General features: G+C 39.4%; 1 protein-coding gene across 1 annotated transcript in view; it reads left to right on the forward strand.

Moving 5' to 3' along the window:
• The window catches only part of DSCAM (DS cell adhesion molecule), a 780,684-nt gene that overhangs the window by 131,003 nt on the left and 629,819 nt on the right, over positions 1 to 19,862 (forward strand). The window contains exon 4 of the mRNA XM_047708625.1: positions 17,452 to 17,769. Coding sequence (XP_047564581.1) covers positions 17,452 to 17,769 — 318 coding nt within the window. The remainder of the gene's footprint in view (positions 1 to 17,451; positions 17,770 to 19,862) is intronic.

Genomic DNA, 19,862 nt, shown 5'->3' on the forward strand with positions numbered 1-19,862 from the left:
GATAGATAGAGAGAGAGAGAGAGAGAGGATACATGCATGTGCATGGGCAGCGGTGAGGGGCAGAGGGAGAGAGGATATTAAGCAGAGTCCCCGTGGAGCATGGAAACTGACATGGGGCTTGAGCCCACAACCCTGAGATCAGGACCTGATCTGAAATTACCAGTCAGACATGTAACCAGCTGAGCCTCCTAGGCACCCCTCACTATTTTTTTGTTTACTGTCTTAGACTTGTGTGTGTGTGTGTGTGTGTGTGTGTGTGTGTGTGAAGTTTCTACTGCTGTATCTTTTGGTTCACTGATACCTTCTTCAGCAAGGTCTAATCTGTTGTTAATTTCATTTGCATGTTTTCATTTTGTATACTGTATTTTTAATCTCAAGATGTTCTATCTTGGTTATTTGCATGGTCTTCATTTCTTTCATCAATGTGCCTTTGCTTTTCTCTGCCCTCTTGAAGATATTGGGAGATTACTTATAATAGCTACTTAGGGTTCATGCCTGCAAAGTCTTATCATCTCTCATTCTCTGTCTGTTTCTATTGAATGAATATATTCCCGATGACAGGTCATATTTTCTTGTTTGTGTCCATCTTTTAATTGACTACTAGACATTGAAAATGTTACATTATTGATTATTAGATTTTGTTCTTTTCCATGAACTAGTATTGAAATGTGTTTCTCTGGGCAGTTAAGTTACTTGGAATCAATTCCCTTCCTTCTGAGATCCATTCTGGAATCCCTTTTAGGCTTTGTTATGATCCATTTGGCCCTCAGTGTTGTGCTGATACACTTTGGAGTACTCTATCTGATACCTCAAGCATTGCTTCTTTCCACTCTAGCAAGCTGGAATATGAACCAGTCTCTTCTCCATGGGAGCCTCAGGGATTTTCCACCTGCCTTTTTCTGCTGTTTCTTATCCAGCAGTTTCCTCACATACATGCAAACATCTGTACACAGCTAAAGACTCATCAAAGGGAATCTTCTTTGGGTCTCTGGAGCTCCCTGGAGGAAATCTGTGCAACTTTCTTCTCTCTGCTTTGTACATCTATCAGTCTTGGCTTCCCCACAACTCACATTTGGCTCTCTCAGCTCATAAATTCCATCAGGTTCTACTTGGGTTTTTCCTTTTTAAAGGATTTGGAAACTCTCTCTGGGCAGTAAGCTGGGCACATATAGGGTCCAGCTCATTTGTCTCCTTCTTTTCATGACTTACTGCTCTGCTCTGAAATGTTTACTTATGAGAGGATAAATCCAGTTCCTGTTATGTTTGTTTGTTTTGTTTTATCATGGACAGAAACTGAATTTCATATTTCAAAATTTTATGCCACTGAGAAGTTCTATCCAGTTGTTATTCATAAGAGCATTTGTACCATTTCTTCAGTGCTGGGGAATAGATAGAATAATTGAAATATATTAGAGTCAAATGCATAACATACGAGCATATTTTTATAGCCTGATGTGGAATTATTTTATAGAAGTTTGGAATGCTTTCCAAGCCATTATGAGACCATTCATTTATCTGTTTTCAGATCGTCTGATCAAAATGACACTAAATTACAAAGCATTTATTCAAACATAAAAACATTTTGGAGCATCTGAATCAGTGAAGGGTTTTGCTTTCTAGATAATATTTACCTAAGGTGAAGTTATATCCCTTTTCATTTTAGAAGACCTTTAGAAAAGCAATACATTTTACTAAGCACATCCACTCACATATTCCTATAAAATCAATAAAAGTATTTTCGTCCTAAATGACATTTCCATTCAAAATGAATATACCCAATTTTCAAATCGAATGGTCTGTTTTGGTTCTCTTGTTTTCTGATCTCTCTGAAGCAATTGACACTGTTGAAAACCACTGGCTGACTTCCTTAAATGCTATGCTTTTCTTTCTAAGGCATCATTCTCTCTCAGATTTTGGCTCCTGATTTCATAATTTTCTCTTAATCTTCAGGATGGATTTTTATTTTTCCATTTCTTTAAAATAGTTAGCTTCTTAATTGAAGTATGGAATATGTACATAAGCATGTATACATCATAGTGTATAGCTCAGTGAAATTTTCATTAGCCTAGCACATCAGTGTACACAGCCCCCAGATCAAGAAAATGAACACAGCTGGCAGCCTGGATGCCCATATGTCTTTTCATTCTTTTTGCCCGCCAACCTGTGATTCTTAACATCATCGATTAGTGTTTTCTGTTTTTATGCTTGGCATCAATGGAATAATATATTATTTACTCTTGTTGTCTTTATTTGCTTTGCTTCAACATTGTGGTTATGAGATTTATTTTTTTTTTTGTAATTACAGATTATTCATTCCTACCATTATATAGTGATGCAGAGTACAAATATATCATATTATTTACTACTGATGGGTATTTGAGCAATTTCCAGTTGGGGGCATTTACAAACAGCACTGCTATGAATATTCTAGTGTGTGTTATTTGGAGCGTGTGTGCATACATTTCTGTTGGATAAATACCTAGCAGGTGAATTGTTGAGTCATAAGATATGCATATGTGGGGTGCCTGGGTGGCTCAGTGGGTTGAAGCCTCTTCCTTTGGCTCAGGTCACGATCCCAGGGTCTTGGGATTGAGCCCCGCATCGGGCTTTCTGCTCAGCTGGGAGCCCACTTCCTCTTCTCTCTCTCTGCCTGCCTCTCTGACTACTTGTGATCTCTGTCTGTCAAATAAACAAATAAAATCTTTCAAAAAAAGATATGCATATGTCCCACTTTAGTAGATACTGGTGAACATTTTCCATACTGATTTTATCAGTTTATACTCTCACTTGCAGCAAATGGGGTTCTTTTTACTCCATATCCTTGAGACAATCAGTATATTCTGTCTTTTCCACTTTAATAATGGTAACTCCTGGTTGTTTTTCTTTCTTTTTTTTTTTTTTTTTAGATTATATTTTTTTGAGAGTGAGAGAGAGAGCAAGCGTAAGCTGGAGGGGTGGAGAGGCAGAGGGAGAGGGAGAAAGACTTTCCACTGAGCAGGGAACCTGATGTGGGGCTTGATCCCGGACCCCAGGATCATGACATGAGCTGAAGGCTGATGCTTAACTGACTGAGCCATGGAGGCATCCCTCCTCATGTTTTTAATTAGACTTTTCTGATGACTATTTACATTCAGTATTTTTTCATGTGCATATTGACAACTTGTATAATGGCTTTTGTACATTTTTTAAAAAATTAAGTTCTCTTTTTCTTATTGATTTGGAGGAGTCCATTATGGATTGGGATGCCAGTCCTTGGTCAGATATCCCTTGCTCACTTTTTTAAAAAAAAGGTTTTATTTATTTATTTGACAGACAGAGAGATCACAAGTAGGCAGAGAGGCAGGCAGAGAGAGAGGGGGAAGCAGGTCCCCCGCTGAGTAGAGAGCTTGAATGGGGCTCAATCCCAGAACCCTGGGATCATGACCCAAGCTGAAGGCAGAGGTTTAACACACTGACCCACCCATGCACCCCTCACTTTTTTAAAAATTAACATATAATGCCGTATTTGTCCCAGGGGTACAGGTCTGTGAATCATCAGGCTTACACATTTCACAACACTCACCATAGCACATACCCTCCTCAAATGTCTATAACCCAGCCACTCTATCCCTACTTCCCCATTCCCCAGCAATCCTCAGTTTGTTTCCTGAGATTAAGAGTCTCTTATGGTTTGTCTTCCTCCCAGTCCTATCTTGTTTCATTTTTTCCCTCCCTAACCCTGACAGCCCCCCACCCTGCCTCTCAAATTCCTCATATCAGAGAGATCATATGACAACTCTCTTTCTCTGATTGATTTATTTTGCTTAGCATGATACCCTCTAGTTCTACCCACATCACTGCAAATGGCAAGATTTCATTTCTTTTGCTGGCTTCATAGTATTCCATTGTATGTATAGACAACATCTTCTTTATCCATTCATCTGTGGATGTACATCTAGGTTCTTTCCATAGTTTGGCTATTGTGAACTTTGCTGCTATAAATATTCAGATGCCCATGATAACTACATTTGTATTTTCAGGGTAAATACCCAGTAGTGAGATTGCTGGGTTGTAAGGAAGCTCTATTGTCAAGTTTTTGAAAACCATACTGTTTTCCAGAGTGGTTGCACCAGCTTGCATTCCCACCAACAGTGTAGTGTAGGAGGGTTCCCCTTTCTCTGCATCCTCTCCAGCATCTGTCATTTCCTGACTTGTTAATTTTAGCCATTCTGACCGGTGTGAGGTGGTATCTCATTGTGGTTTTGATTTGTATTTCCCTGATGCCGAGTGATATGGAGCATTTTTTCATGTGTCTGTTGGCCATTTGGATGTTTTCTTTGCTGAAATGTCTGTTCATGTCTTCTGCCCATTTCTTGACTGGATCATTTGTTCTTTGGGTGTCGAGTTTGATAACTTCTTTATAGTTTTTAGATACTAGCCTTTTATCTGATATGCCATTTGTGAATATCTTCTTCCATTCTGTCAGTTGTCTTTTGGTTTTATTGACGGTTTCTTTTGCTGTGCAAAAGCTTTCGATCTTGATGAAGTCCCAATAGTTCATTTTTGCCCTTGTTTCCCTTGCATTTGGCTGGGTTTCTAGGAAGAAGTTGCTGTGGCTGAGGTTGAAGAGGTTGCTGCCTGTGTTCTCCTCAAGGATTTTGATGAATTCCTGTCTCACATTGAGGTCTCTCATCCATTTTGAGTCTATTTTCATGTGTGGTGTAAGGAAATGGTCCAGTTTCATTCCTCTGCATGTGGCTGTCCAAGTTTCCCAAATAGGCAGAGGCAGGAAGAGAGAGAGAGGGGAAATCAGGCTTCCTGCAGAGCAGAGAGCCCAATGCGGGGCCCGATCCCAGGACCCTGAGACCATGACCCAAGCCAAAGGCAGAGGCCCAACCCACTGAGCCACCCAGGCACCCCTGGGCTCTCTATTCTGTTCCATTAACCTATGTGTCTGGGTTTTTTTTTTTTTTTTTTTTTTTTTGTGCCAGTAGCATACTGTCTTGATGATGACAGCTTTGTAATAGAACTTGAAGTCTGGAATTGTGATGCCACTAACTTTGGCTTTCTTTTTCAACATTCCTCTGACTATTTGGGGACTTTCCTGGTTCCATATAAATTCTAGGATTATTTGTTCCATTACTTTAAAAAAAGTTGATGGTATTTTCATAAGAATAATGTTAAATGCATAGTTTGCTTTAGGTAGCATAGACATTTTCACAATATTTGTTCTTCCACTCCATGAGCATGGAGTGTTTTTCCATTTCTTTTTTTTTTTTATCATTTTTTAAATTTATTTTCAGCATAACAGTATTCATTGTTTTTGTACCACACCCAGTGCTCCATGCAATCCATGCCCTCTCTAATACCCACCACCTGGTTCCCCCCACCTCCCACCCCCCCACCTCTTCAAACCCTTCAGATTGTTTTTCAGAGTCCATAGTCTCTCATTATTCACATCCCCTTCCAATTTCCCCCAACTCTCTTCTCCTAACTCCCCACATCCTCCATGCTATTTGTTATGCTCCACAAATAAGTGAAACCATATGATAATTGACTCTCTCTACTTATTTCACTCAGTATAATCTCTTCCAGTCCCGTCCATGTTGCTACAAAAGTTGGGTATTCATCCTTTCTGATGGAGGCATAATACTCCATAGTGTATATGGACCACATCTTCCTTATCCGTTCATCCATTGAAGGGCATCTTGGATCTTTCCACAGTTTGGTGACCGTGGCCATTGCTGCTATAAACATTGGGGTACAGATGGCCCTTCTTTTCACTACATCTGTATTTTTGGGGTAAATACCCAGTAGTGCAATTGCAGGGTCATAGGGAAGCTCTATTTTTAATTTCTTGAGGAATCTCCACACTGTTCTCCAAAGAGGCTGCACCAACTTGCATTCCCACCAACAGTGGAAGAGGGTTCCCCTTTCTCTGCATCCCCTCCAACACATGTTGTTTCCTGTCTTGCTAATTTTGGCCATTCTAACTGGTGTAATGTGGTATCTCAAGGTGGTTTTTATTTGAATCTCCCTGATGGCTAGTGATGATGAACATTTTTTCATGTGTCTGATAGCCATTTGTATGTCTTCGTTGGAGAAGTGTCTGTTCATATCGTCTGCCCATTTTTTGATATGATTATCTGTTTTGTGTGTGTTGAGTTTGAGGAGTTCTTTATAGATCCTGGATATCAATCTTTTGTCTGTACTGTCATTTGAAAATATCTTCTCCCATTCCGTGGGTTGCCTCTTTGTTTTCTTGATTGTTTCCTTTGCTGTGCAGAAGCTTTTGATTTTCTTTGTTTCTTCTTCAATTTCTTTCATGAGTATTTTTGTTTTCTGAGTACAGATTCTTTGCCTCTTTGGTTAGGTTTATTCCTAGGTATCTTATGGTTTTGGGTGCAATTGTAAATGAGATCAGCTCCTTAAATTCTCTTTCTTCTGTCTTGCTGTTGGTGTCTAGAATTGAAACTAATTTCCATGCATTGATTTAATGCTGAATTCCTGTATGAGTTCTAGCAGTTTTGGAGTGGAGTATTTTGGGTTTTCCACATAAAGTATCATATCATCTGCAAAGAGTGAGAGTTTGACTTCTTCTTTACTGATTCAGATGCATTTTGTTTCTTTTTGTTGTCTGATTGCTGAGGCTAGGACTTCTAGTACTATGTTGAACAACAGTGGTGATATTGGACATTCCTGCCATGTTCCTGACTTTAGCAGAAAAGTTCTCAGTTTTTCCCCATTAAGAATGATATTCACTATGGGGTTTTCATAGAAGGCTTTGATGATATTGAGGTATGTGAAGAGTTTTGATCAAGAAAGGATGCTGTACTTTGTCAAATGTTTTTTCAACATCTTTTGAGAGTATCATGTGGTTCTTGTTCTTTCTTTTATTAATGTGTTGTATCACAGTGATTGATTGGCAGAAGTTGAACCAACCTTGCAGCCAGGAGCAAATCCCACTTGGTCCTGGTGAATTATCCTTATAATTCTCACAATTATTCTTATAATTCTTATAATTATTGTTTTTTTAATCTTTTTTTTAATATTTTATTTATTCATTTGACAGACAGAGATCACAAGCAGGCAGAGAGCCAGGCAAAGAGAGAAAGGCAAGCAGGCTCCCTGCTGAGCAGAGAGCCTGATGCGGGGATCGATCCCAGGACCCTGGGATCATGACCTGAGCCGAAGGCAGAGGCTTTAACCCACTGAGCCACCCAAGTGCCCCTCTTATTATTATTCTTATAATTCTTATAATTATCCTTATAATCCTTATAATGTTGGATCCTATTGGTTAGTATTTTGGTGAGAATTTTTGCTTCTGTGTTCATCAAGGATATTGATCTGTAATTCTCCTTTTGATGGGGTCTTTGGTTTTAGGATCGAGTTAATACTGGCCTCATAAAATGAGTTTGGAAGTTTTCCTTCCATTTCTATTTTTTGGAACAGTTTCAGAAGAATAGGCATTAATTCTTTAAATGTTTGTTAGAATTCCCTTGGGAAGCCATCTGGCCCTGGGCTCTTGTTTTTGGGAGATTTTTGATGACTGCTTCAGTCTCCTTAGTGGTTATGGGTCTGTTCAGGTTTTCTATTTCTTCCTGCTTTAGTTTTTATAGTTTATATGTTTGTAGGAATGCATCCATTTCTTCCAGATTGCCAAATTTGCTGATGTATAGTTGCTCATAATATGTTCTTATAATTGTTTGTATTTCTTTGATGTTAGTTGTGATCTCTGCTCTTTCATTCATGATTTTATCAATTTGGGCCCTTTCTCTTTTCTTTTTGATCCGTCTGGCCAGGGGTTTATCAATCTTATTAATTCTTTCAAAGAACCAGCTCCCAGTTTTGTTGATCTGTTCTACTGTTCTTTTGGTTTCCATTTCATTGGTTTTTGGTCTGATCTTTATTATTTCTCTTCTCCTGCTGGGCATAGGTTTTCTTTGCTGTTCTTTCTCCAACTCCTTTAGGTGTAGGCTTAGGTTGTGTACTTAAGACCTTTCTTGTTTCTTGAGAAAGGCTTGTATTGCTATATACTTTCCTCTCAGGACTGCTTTTTTGTGTCCCAAAGATTTTGAACATTTGTGTTTTCATTTTCATTTGTTTCCATGATTTATTTATTTATTTATTTAATTTCCTGGTTGACCCATTCATTCTTTAGTAGGACGCTCTTTAGCTTCCATGTATTTGAGTTCTTTACAAATTTCCTCTTGTGATTGAGTTCTAGTTTCAGAACATTGTGGTCCGAAAATATGAAGGGAATGATCCCAATCTTTTGGGACCAGGTGAGACCTGATTTGTGACCCAGGATGTGATCTATTCTGGAGAATGTTCCAGGTGCACTAGAGAAGAATACATAGTCTGTTGTTTTGGAATGGGATGTTCTGAATATATCTGTGATGTCCATCTGGTCCAGTGTGTTACTTAAGCCTTTATTTCTTTGTTGATATTTTGCTTAGATGATCTGTCCATTTCAGTAAGGGGGGGTGTTAAAGTGCCCTACTGTTATTATGTTATTGTAATATTGTTGATGTGTTTCTTTGATTTTGTTATTAATTGGTTTATATAATTGTCTGCTCCCATGTTAGGCGCATATATATTTAAAATTCTTAGGACTTCTTGTTGGACAGACCCTTTAAGTACAATATGGTGTCCTTCCTCATCTCTTATAATAGTCTTTGGCTTAAAATCTAATTTATCTGATATAAGAATTGCCACCCCAGTTTTCTTTTGATGTCCATTAGCATGGTTTTAAATTGTTTTCCACCCCCTCACTTTAAATCTGGAGGTCTAAAATGAGTTTCTGGTAGACAGCATATCAATGGGTCTTGTTTTTTTATCCATTCTGATACTCTTTGTCTTTTGATTGGGGCATTTAGCCTATTTACATTCAGGTTAACTATTGAAAGATATGAATTTAGTACTATTGTATTGCCTGCAAGGTAACTATTACTGTATATTGTCTCTGTTCCTTTCTGGTCTGTTACTTTTAGGCTCTCTCTTTGCTTTGAGGACCTCCTTTAAGATTTCCTGTAGGGCTGGTTTGATGTTTGCAAATTTTGTTTAATTTTTGTTTGCTCTGGAAGCTTTTTATCTCTCCTTCTATTTTCAATGACAGCCTAACTGGGTACAGTATTCTTGGCTGCATATTTTTCTCATTTAGTGCTCTGAATATATCATGCCAGTCCTTTCTTGCCTGCCAGGTCTCTGTGGGTAGGTATGTCAATCTAATATTTCTACCATTGTATGTTACAGACCTCTTGTCCCAAGCTGCTTTCAGGATTTTCTCTTTGTCAGTGAGACTTGTAAGTTTTACTATTAGATGATGTGGTGTGGACCTATTTTTATTGATTTTGAGGGAGGCTCTCTGTGCCTCCTGGATTTTAATGTTTGTTCCCTTCACCAAATTAGGGAAATTCTCTGCTATAATTTGCTCCAATATGCCTTCTGGTCCCTCTCTTCCTTCTTCTTCTGGGATCTCTTTTATTCTAATATTGTTTCATCTTATGGTATCACTTATCTCTTGAATTCTTCCCTTGTGGTCCAGTAGCTTATCTCTTTTTCTCAGCTTCTTTACTCTCTGTCATTTGGTCTTCTATATCACTAATTCTCTCTTCTGCCTCATTTATCCTAGCAGTAAGTGCCTCCATTTTTTTATTGCACCTCATTAATAGCTTTTTTTTTTTTATTTCAACTTGGTTAGATTTTAGTTCTTTGATTTCTCTAGAAAGGGATTTTATTTCTCCAGAAAGGAATTCTCTAATATTTTCCATTTTTTTTTTTTTAAGCCCAGCTAGCACCTTGAGAATCATCATTCTGAACTCTAGTTCTGACATATTACTAATGTCTATATTGGTTAGGTCCCTAGCCATTGGTACTCTCTCTTAGGTGGTTTTTTTGTTTGTTTGTTTGTTTGTTTTTTGTTTTTGTTTTGTTTTGTTTTGTTTTGTTTTTGTGGTGAGTTTTTCTGCCTTGTCATTTTATCCAGGTAAGAATAGATGAATGAGAGAAGAAAATGCTAAAAAGGTGCCAACAACCCCAGAAAAATATACACTAACCAAATCAGAAGAGACCCAAAACAGGGGGAAGAAGAAAGGGGGGAAAAAAGAAAAAAATATATATAATTAGACTGGTGAATAGAACAGAGCCACACACTTGATTTTGGATATATTTTGGTCTGTTAGAAGAAACTTCCTCCCAAAATTTTAAAGATAGAAAAACATATATATATAAACTCACCACAAAATTATATATATATGTGTATATATATATATATATATATATATATATATATGGGACATGATGAAGGGATGGAATATGAATGTGAAGATGAAAATTAAAAAATTCTAAAAAAGGTAATAGATAAGATAAAAAGTTTGTTGAAAAAAAGAAAAAAAAAGAGGAAAGACATGAGCAGGCTGGAGACTAGAACAAGGATATGCACTAGATTTAAGGTATGTTTCGATCTATTAGGAGAAATTGTTTCCCAAAATTTTAAAGAAAAAAAAAAAACTATATGTATATAAGAATTAAGGTTAAGTACAATGAAGGGATAAAATATGACTTTAACAATGAAAATTTAAAAAAGACTTTTAAAAAGGCATTGATAAGATAAAATAGTTAAAAAACATTAAAATAGGAAAGAAGAAACATTTTTAAAAATAGAATAAGAAAAAAATAAAATGAAAAAGTTTTGACTTTGAAAGACTAAAGAAACATGGGAAAATAGCCACGAATTTTATACACTGCATTTCCCTTAGCTCTGGAGTTCCACAGTTCTCATTGGTGGGTGAGCTTGGTCTTGGCTGGATGTTCTTGCTGATTTTCTGGGGGAATATGCCTGTTGCTGTGATTCTCAAATGTCTTTGCCTGAGGCGGAATTTCACCACCCTTGCCAGGGGCCAGGCTAAGTAATCTGTTTGGGTTTGCCCTTGGGAGCTTTTGTTCCCTGAACACTTTCTGTAGAGCTCTGAAGGACGGGAATGAAAATGTTGCCCTCCCAATCTCTGGCCAGTGGAGCTGAGAGCTCTGAGCCCCACTCCTCAGTGTGCCCTCAGAGAAAAGCAGTCAATCCTTCCCATCTCCCTGGTGGTTGCACTTGGAGCTCACCCAGCCTGTGACCGAGTGTTTCTATCTCTGGTGCACGGCACTGTTTGGAGTCTCCAAACCCAGCAGATTCCTGCAGCATGCTCCCACGCTGCTCCTCCTGGAGGAGGAAGGAGAGGGTCTCCCTGGATCTGCCACTTGTGGAGTCCCTGCTTGGGCACTGTGCCTCGGATCATGGTTTAAGGTATCCCTGAGCTGAGAGCTCACTCCTCGGCTCCAACTCTGTCTCTGTAGCCAATGTCCCCACTTCAATACCTGGGGGCTCTGCCACACTCAGACACCCCTAGTCTTTTTGTGTCCCTGAGGTTCCTGAGACCACACTGTCCCCATGAGTGCTCCACCCCCTACTTAGCCTCTGGAGCAATTTCCCTCAGTACAGCAGACTTCTAAAAGTTCTGATTTTGTGCTCCACTGCTCTATCACTTGCTGGGAGCCGGCCCCTCCCCCCACGATCTCTATTCCCATATATTGCCTCGGATTCACTTCTCCACACGTCTTATCTTCCAGAAAGCGGTCGATTTTCTGTTCCTAGAATTGCTACTCTTATACTCTTCTATCTCCTGTTGACTTTGTAAGTTTTCAGAATAGTTTGATAACTATCTAGCAGAACTCCTGGGACCTGATGATATCTCAGTCTCTTACTTCTCTGCCATCTTGCTCCTTCTTTTGCTCATCTTTTATATATCAAGTATCCCTGAAGATGCATCTCTGTTTTTTTTTTCTTACATTTTTATTTATTTATTTGAGAGAGAGAGAGAGAGAGAGCGCAAGCATAAGCAGCAGGGAAGAGCAGAGGAAAAGGGAGAAGGAGACTCCTGCTTAGCAGGCCGCCCAATGTGGGGCTCACTCCCAGGACCCTGGGATCATGACCTGAGTCGAAGCCAGACACTTAATTGAGCCATCCAAGGCATGCCCCCATTTCTATTTTCTTTTTAACTTTGATTTTATTTTTCAAATTTTAATTTCAGCATAATGTACAATGTTATATTAGTTTCAGATATACAATAAAGTGATCCAACACTTTTATATGTTACTCAGTGCTCAACAAGATAATTGTACTCTTAATCCCCTCACCTATTTCATCCAGTCTCTGACCTACCCCATCTCAGTTTTTTGTCTCTTCTTGTTCTTTACACTCTCCTTGGTATGTCTTACTGAATGGCGGGCTTCAGATTCCCTGATTATGACATCTCTCTCTGGGGTCTTAGACCCCTTTTCCCACCTCATTAGTGGGTGTCCCAAAGTCAGTGCCCTCTTAACCTTAGTGAATCTGACACTATTGTTTTCTCTGCCCAACCAGCTCTGCCTTGTATGTTCTCTATTTTCGTTCACATAGCAATGATGCAGCCAGGCATGAAAACTATTGAGTTTGACAATAATGACTTTTCCTCTTCCTCAGTCTCATTCTTTCTAAGGCCCTGCCCACACATTCCAGCAGGATCACATCAGACATGTTCATATAGTTAGGCTTTCTCTTTCCTTTGCCAATGACCAGGCAGTTAGTAGTCATGCCCATAGCAGCCTAATTGGACTTCCTGTCTCTAGTCTCCACTCCTTGTAAATCCATTGTTTACTTCTTTAAACTACAATTTGGGAAAGCGTCAATTTTTTCTGCATCAAAACTTTCACTGATTCTCTATTTTTTTAAAAACAGCTTTGCTGAAATATCATTTACATACAATAAAATTTACCCATTTGTACAAATCAGTGGTTTTTAGTAAATTTATATATCTGTACAATCTTCACCATGGTCAGGTTTAGACCATTTTAATCATCTCAGGAAGAAAATCTGAATCCCTTAACTACCACCCTATAACCCCCTCACCCTCACCCACAGCTCTAAGGAAACCATTCCTTTCTGTTCCTACAGAGTTGTCTCTTCTGGACATTTCATGTGAATTTACATAATTGTAGAGAGTGTGGCCTTTTGTGATTGGCATTTTTTTAACTTAGCACGATGTTATCAAGAGTCATCTGTGTCTGTATCATGCACCAGTATTTCATTTCTCATTGCTACTGAATACATCTCCACTCATGGGACACACCAGATTTTGTTGATTGGTTCTTCAGTTGATGGACACTGCGGTTGTTTGCACATCTGACTATTGCCAATGATGCTGCTTTAAACACTGTGTACAGGCATTTTCATGGACATGTGTATTCATTTCTCTTGGGTATATACTTATGGATGGGACTTCCTGCTGCCCACAGAATTAAGCTCATGCTTTTTAGTATGAGATCTGCTACCACTTATAATCCAAACTTTATAAATAAGCATCTGAAATGGAAGCTTCCCGAGATCACCCTTCAAGTCTTGGTTGTTCTTGTGTCCCGAGCCCTTAGCACAGCACCAGGTCAATAGTAGGTGATGAGCAAGTGTGTCAGAATAAGTGAGTATAAAGAACCTCAAGCTCTCTCTCTCAAATTATGCATCACTCTTAGTTCAGCCATGAAGTTTCTGTTACCCGGTATCTTCTTGCTTCTCTCCTGTCTGTGATGACTCCGTGTCCTAACACTTATAGGCCCTCTGCCTAGCATCTCCTTTCCTTTTCTCTTTGGAGAGTTCCCCTCCTCTTCCCCAGGCTGGGGTAGTCTCTCTCTTTTCTGCTCCTGTAGAATTTTGTGAAAAATTCTGCAACAACACTCAGGGAAGAATTATCATTGATCTCTTTACTGACTGTGGCACCCTCTAGACCAAAAATTCCTTGAGATCAGTACCCAGACTCATGTGAATTTTCATTCCTGGGGCCTTGCCTGAAGACTGGTATAGGGCAGATTCTCCATTAATACTCTCACACGAAGGAGAGATCATGTCATTGCATTCTCTAACATTTCTTTCATGTCTCTTCACCTGGCCAGGTCTGGAATTTAAAGCAAGCAATATAGACTTATTCTATTTTTTAGTGTAATGTTCTTCTTTATGTTGTCACGGGAGCCCTGGTTATACCATCTGTTATAACAATATAAACCATGCAGAAATCTGCTGATGAAAGAACAATTCTCCAAAGCCCTTTCCATCAGCGTCCTTAGTGTCCACACCCCAGGATTTTATACGCCACGTTGTGTGGCAAGATTATGCCGAATGTTTTGTTTAGCTTTCTATTATTAAACTGCAGTTAGTTTCAGGGAAATTTCACACACACGTAATTCACAGTGAGATTGCCCGTGCCCTTACTGGAGGGAGCAAGTGTTGCTGTGTTTAAAGTGCATGCAGCATGCCATAAAATGAAGTACTATTATTTAAGCAGATGGATGGCCCCTTAAATGGAAGAAACAGAAGCTGCTGGAATGTAGTTTGGGTTTTCTCTCGCCTGTGGCCATATGATGTGTATCTTAGAGAATGAGTTTATGTTACATTATTAAACCCAGTGGTGTGAAGTAGAAAGACTAATGTGAAATACCTTTAAAAAATGTAAGGAGAAGTGACAGTAATCCCCTGTGGGTCACTTATCTTCTCAACTACTAGAATTAAACATTTATTTTGCATTTTTCTTGCAGTCATTTAAATAATTTCACATTTATATATGAAATATTCCTTATATACATTCACGTTTTCAAAGACTTGCTATTCTTAACAAGGCTACTTTTATGAGATAAGAGAACAAATTCAAATATGACTAAATTTTATTTAATTCAAATTACCCAAATCCAGTTGACAGAAGAGTCATGTGGGGAGGGAACAAAAAAGGATCTGGGTGGAATTAATTAGCCTCGAAGAGTGACAGTTACCTTCCTCCTAACAATGTGTTTGGGGTGATGTCAGCTTCCTAGAAAGCTCAAATGTAAAATCATGGTGCCACTATCAGCGTTTTTATTTTAGTTGAAAGCTGTAATGTTTAACTATTAACTGTGCTTCCGATCTGAGCCAATTTCTTAGTTAGCAATAATTTTCATATTCTGATTTATGGAGCATTGCTAAAGTCTTTAGTTATGGTTGGCAGAAAAAGCCATCAAACCGTTACTACTTGATGAACACCCCTGCCTGTCTTCTTTTTGAGTAAACCTATCACAAAATGGATTTTTCTTTGCCATCTTTTGACCCATGGCATCCCTTCTGTTTGCCAGCTCAGAGATAGTCAGTGCTGGCCCTGGTGAGCAAACTGGTGAGTGCTTCCCGAGAGAGAGACGGAAGAGGAAGTGGGTGGATATTCATGGGAGCTGGCTAGGGGACGCTGAATCACATAAACAGAGCTTCCCTGGGAATTGGCTTTATAGAGTAAAGGCAACTGTATAATGAGGTTTGAGCTTCATCAGAAAAACAATCCTGTATCTGCGACCTCCTAGACCTGAATCCTTGGTCAAGTGACAACCCTTCTGAGTAGGCACATCTTTTTCTGCCAAGGGGAACCTGTACTCCTCTGGCAGATCTGCTGTTCACAAGAATAGAATAACAGCTTGAGTTTCATAACATGGCCTGGGATGGTACAGGTTCTCCCTAATATTCTCATCCCTGCCCAATGAGATTAATTCCAAGTATTGAGGGCTTCTTTTCTCTCTTGTGACTATGTGATGAGGGTTTGTTTTTAGGAAGTCAAATATAAGTGCTAACATCTGAGAAGTAGGTCTTTGTGGCATTTTAAAATCTTTGGGTTAACTTTTGGATTCTAGAAGTTGTACCCTTTGTTCACAAAAATGACCCTCCATGACTATTTGTTACTGTGTGCAACATGGGCACTCAGTCAATGAATTAAAAAGCCAATATGTCTGAACTGATTTGTAGATATTTTATTGATAGCAATTAAAACAGAAACAATTTAAATAACTAAGATCACTAACTGAGGGTTTTGGAGGGGAGGGGGGTGGGTGGTTGGGTGAGCTCGGTGATAGGTATTGTGGAGGGCATGTATTACATGGAGCACTGGGTGTGGTGCATAAACAATGAGTTCTGGAACACTGAAAAGAAGTTTTAAAAAAAATTAAAAAATAAAATAAAAAAATCACTAAGATCAGGAGAATAGTCTAAAAAATCATTAGGGAAAATGTGGATCCAGTATTTACTTGCAAGGTCTGTATAGAAATACGGAATTTGGTATATGAGATAATGTTAAGAGAAAGAAGCACAGCTTATAACAATTGCATATTTTGTGTGTACACATTATTACATAAAATAATCATGTGGGTACAGCATGTAGGCCGGTGGACCAGGAAAGGAAGTATAAAAATCAGAACAGAAGCTGTCATAGGCTAGTGGAGTTGAGTGATACTTCCATCAGGGTTCTCTGTATTATTGCTGCACCTTTTCAATTAAAAAAAAATATGGATTGCGTGGAGCACTGGGTGTGGTGCAAAAACAATGAATACTGTTATGCTGAAAATAAATTAAAAAAAAAAGAAATGAAATCTTGCCATTTGCAACAACATGGATAGAACTAGAGGGTATCATGCTTAGCGAAATAAGTCAATCAGAGAAAGACAGTTATCATATGATCTCCCTGATATGAGGAAGTGGAGATGCAATGGGGTGGGGGTTGGGGGGTAAGAAAAGAACAAATGAAACAAGATGGGAAGATGGGATCGGGAGGGAGACAAACCGTAAGAGACTCTTAATCTCACAAAACAAACTGAAGGTTGCTGCGGGGGCGGGGGTGGGGGAGAGGGGGGTGGGGTTATGGACATTGGGGAGGGTACGTGCTATGGTGAGTGCTGTGAAGTGTGTAAACCTGGTGATTCATAGACCTGTACCCCTGGGGCTAATAATACATTATATGTTTTTAAAAAATAAAAATATTTTTAAAAAAATATGCATCATTGATTGGATACTGTTTTTAGAAAACTGATTGTGCTTTTTAAAATGTTTTACCTATAAACATAGATTTAATTTTTTCAAAATTGTGACTGATTTCATTCCAGAATATCTCTCAGTGTACCTCCCAACCAGAGCCAGTTAGTCCTAGCAAGTGGACCTAGTCATTGATTCCCTTAGCTTCTGTTCACCCTGCACTGGCTGGGTGTTGGGCTCCGGGCTCTGGGTTAGAGCATGAACAAATCATGACCTTGTTCTCCTGGGACTCAGGCTCCAGAGGGGGAAAAAAACAATAGACGAATACAAAATACACAGCCTAAATCCCAGTCATGGTCAGTACTGTGGAGGCAGAAGTGGGTGTGGGGAACAGGCTGGTAAGTAATCCATTACTTAGTTAAGGTCGGGGGTAACTTATCAGTTGGTGTACAAGGTACGAAGTGAGGATAGTAGCTGATTCTTTAATACCAGCTTTTCTGTCCATAGTAGTTGAGCAATTTTGAATTATTTCATTTTAGTCAAGGCTGGTGATTGTTTCTCAAAACAACCTTGTGGGGCCAGAGTGACTGAAGGCCAAGTTCAGAACACGAGCCTTACTGACCGGTTCTTGTGTTGTTTTCTTGTAGTTTTCAGTGAGGACCTTCACTCCAGCCTCTACTTTGTCAATGCATCTCTGCAAGAGGTAGTGTTTGCGAGCACCACGGGGACCCTGGTGCCCTGCCCCGCTGCAGGCGTCCCTCCTGTGTCTCTCAGATGGTACCTAGCGACGGGCGAGGAGATCTACGATGTCCCCGGGATCCGCCACGTCCACCCCAACGGCACTCTCCAAATTTTTCCCTTCCCTCCTTCAAGCTTTAGTACCTTAATCCATGATAATACTTATTATTGCACAGCTGAAAATCCTTCAGGGAAAATTAGAAGTCAGGATGTCCACATCAAGGCTGGTAAGTATGGTTCCTCTGCTATGTTCCCTCTATGTCTGCTTGGGGTCAGGATTGGGTCGGGGTGGGGGTTGGGTACGAGGTGGGCAGTGACAAATGGCAAAGTGCCATCAGCTGAGAACCAATGAAAACCCTATGGTCAGTTCATTTTGACACTGCTGGGGAATTCTTTGAGAAGTTCGAGCGTCCCTTTACTGGGTTTCAAAATGCCTTGTGTTGCTGGAGCTAAGACATGAAATGAGTGATAGCAAGTGGGTAAGATTTAACTGTAGCCCAAATGTATTGTGTTTTGATTAAAAAAAAGATTTTATTTATTTATTTGTCAGGGAGAAAGAGTACAAGTGCAGGGGAGGGGCAGAGGGAGAAGCAGACTCTGATGAACAGGGAGCCCAATGTGGGGCTGGATCCCAGGACCCTAAGATCATGACCTGAGCTGGAGGTAGATACTTAACCAGCTGAGCCACCAGGTGTCCCTGTATTTTGACTGATCAGTACTCTAACTCAGACTTCCAGTGTCTCAAACCCATGTGTTTGCTTCCTGTTCTTGTTACTCCCCTACCCCACTCTTGTAATGTATCCTAGAGGCAGGCAGTGAGGGAGTAGGGAGGAGAAGGGAAGGAAGGAGGACACACAGGTCAAGTGGGATAAGACCCTGGCATTAAAGTGTAATGTTACTGAAACAGAATCAGTCGAATATTCTTGTCTTCCTTGTGAAGTAAAAAAAAAAGGATCATTTTAACATATTATAACGTTTTGACTGTGTCCCATGTTGCTAGGATGTTGCCAAAGAGAAAATCCTGAGTTTGTTGTGTCCCTTTTATGATGACATATTATATATCTTAAAAATTACATTCTTATATGTCAACTCAGGAACACAGTCTGAGATTCATAGACATAAAAAAGGTATACATATAGGATATACCATGTCATTATACAGATTTTTTTTTAAAGATTTTATTTATTTATTTGACAGACAGAGATCACAAGTAGGCAGAGAGGCAGGCAGAGAGAGAGGAAGGGAAGCAGGCTCCCTGCTGAGCAGAGAGCCCGATGCGGGACTCGATCCCAGGACCCTGGGATCATGACCTGAGCCGAAGGCAGTGGCTTAACCCACTGAGCCACCCAGGCACCCCTCATTATACAGATTTAACAAAGCCCTGGAAAACAAGCTCACAGCTAGCCTCTAGTTAGCAAACAGTGTTTTAAATTTTTTTACGTTTCACCTTGTAAGTGCTACGGTAGACTGACCCAATACAATGTCAGGGCAAAGAGAATATGACTTGGATTGTTGTCTTATGCACTAGGTAGCTGTGGGATCTTTGTAATAATTTCGGCAGGAAGCAAGTAGGTGTTGCTTGAAGACTTCACAACATGAGCAAATTATGAAATGTTTCTGAATTCCTGCATATGATCTCTTTGATGTAAGCAATCAAACATTAGAGTACGGTTCATTCTGCTAGCTAGTCATTTTCCCAACTATATTTTGATCTCTGTGACACATTCATGAATTCCAGCAAAACACTTAGGAAAGAAAGAGAAAGATCGGCTTTAATCAAGAGCTATGAAAAGTTGATACCCCAAATAATTAAAATAAAGCAAATGAAATTTGTACAGAGACCTCTAAACCTGACAAACAGAAAGAGTGAGTGCCTTTTACTTGGCAGGCTGGAAATGTTAATGATGTGTTATAGAAACATGTTTATAATCTACAAAGTGTCACTTACAGAAAAACCTGAAACTTCAAACAGCTATGCTTGTACATGTTAATCCGCTATTTCTTTCTTGGGTTTCCTGTCAAATAAAGGAATTCAATGCCTACTCCTGTTTAACTGCCATCTTGGAGATTTGTCATAGAATTGAATGCTTTTGCACGACACTGCATGTTTTAGGGGGTGGAGATGACATCATCTCGTCTGGTGGCTGTGCCACCTTCCACTTACACATGAATATGTTCTTCTCATCAATGTTCTGGTTTTCCTGACCCCAAACCCTACCTAGTGCATGTCTAATAAACACAGGATTGCTACATCCATGAGAATTTACAAGATGGACAGTCACGTCTTCTCATTTAATTTTACTTCTAGTTGTGAAGACAT

Source organism: Lutra lutra, chromosome 1 (assembly GCF_902655055.1).
Source record: "Lutra lutra chromosome 1, mLutLut1.2, whole genome shotgun sequence".
Lineage (NCBI taxonomy): Eukaryota > Metazoa > Chordata > Mammalia > Carnivora > Mustelidae > Lutra > Lutra lutra.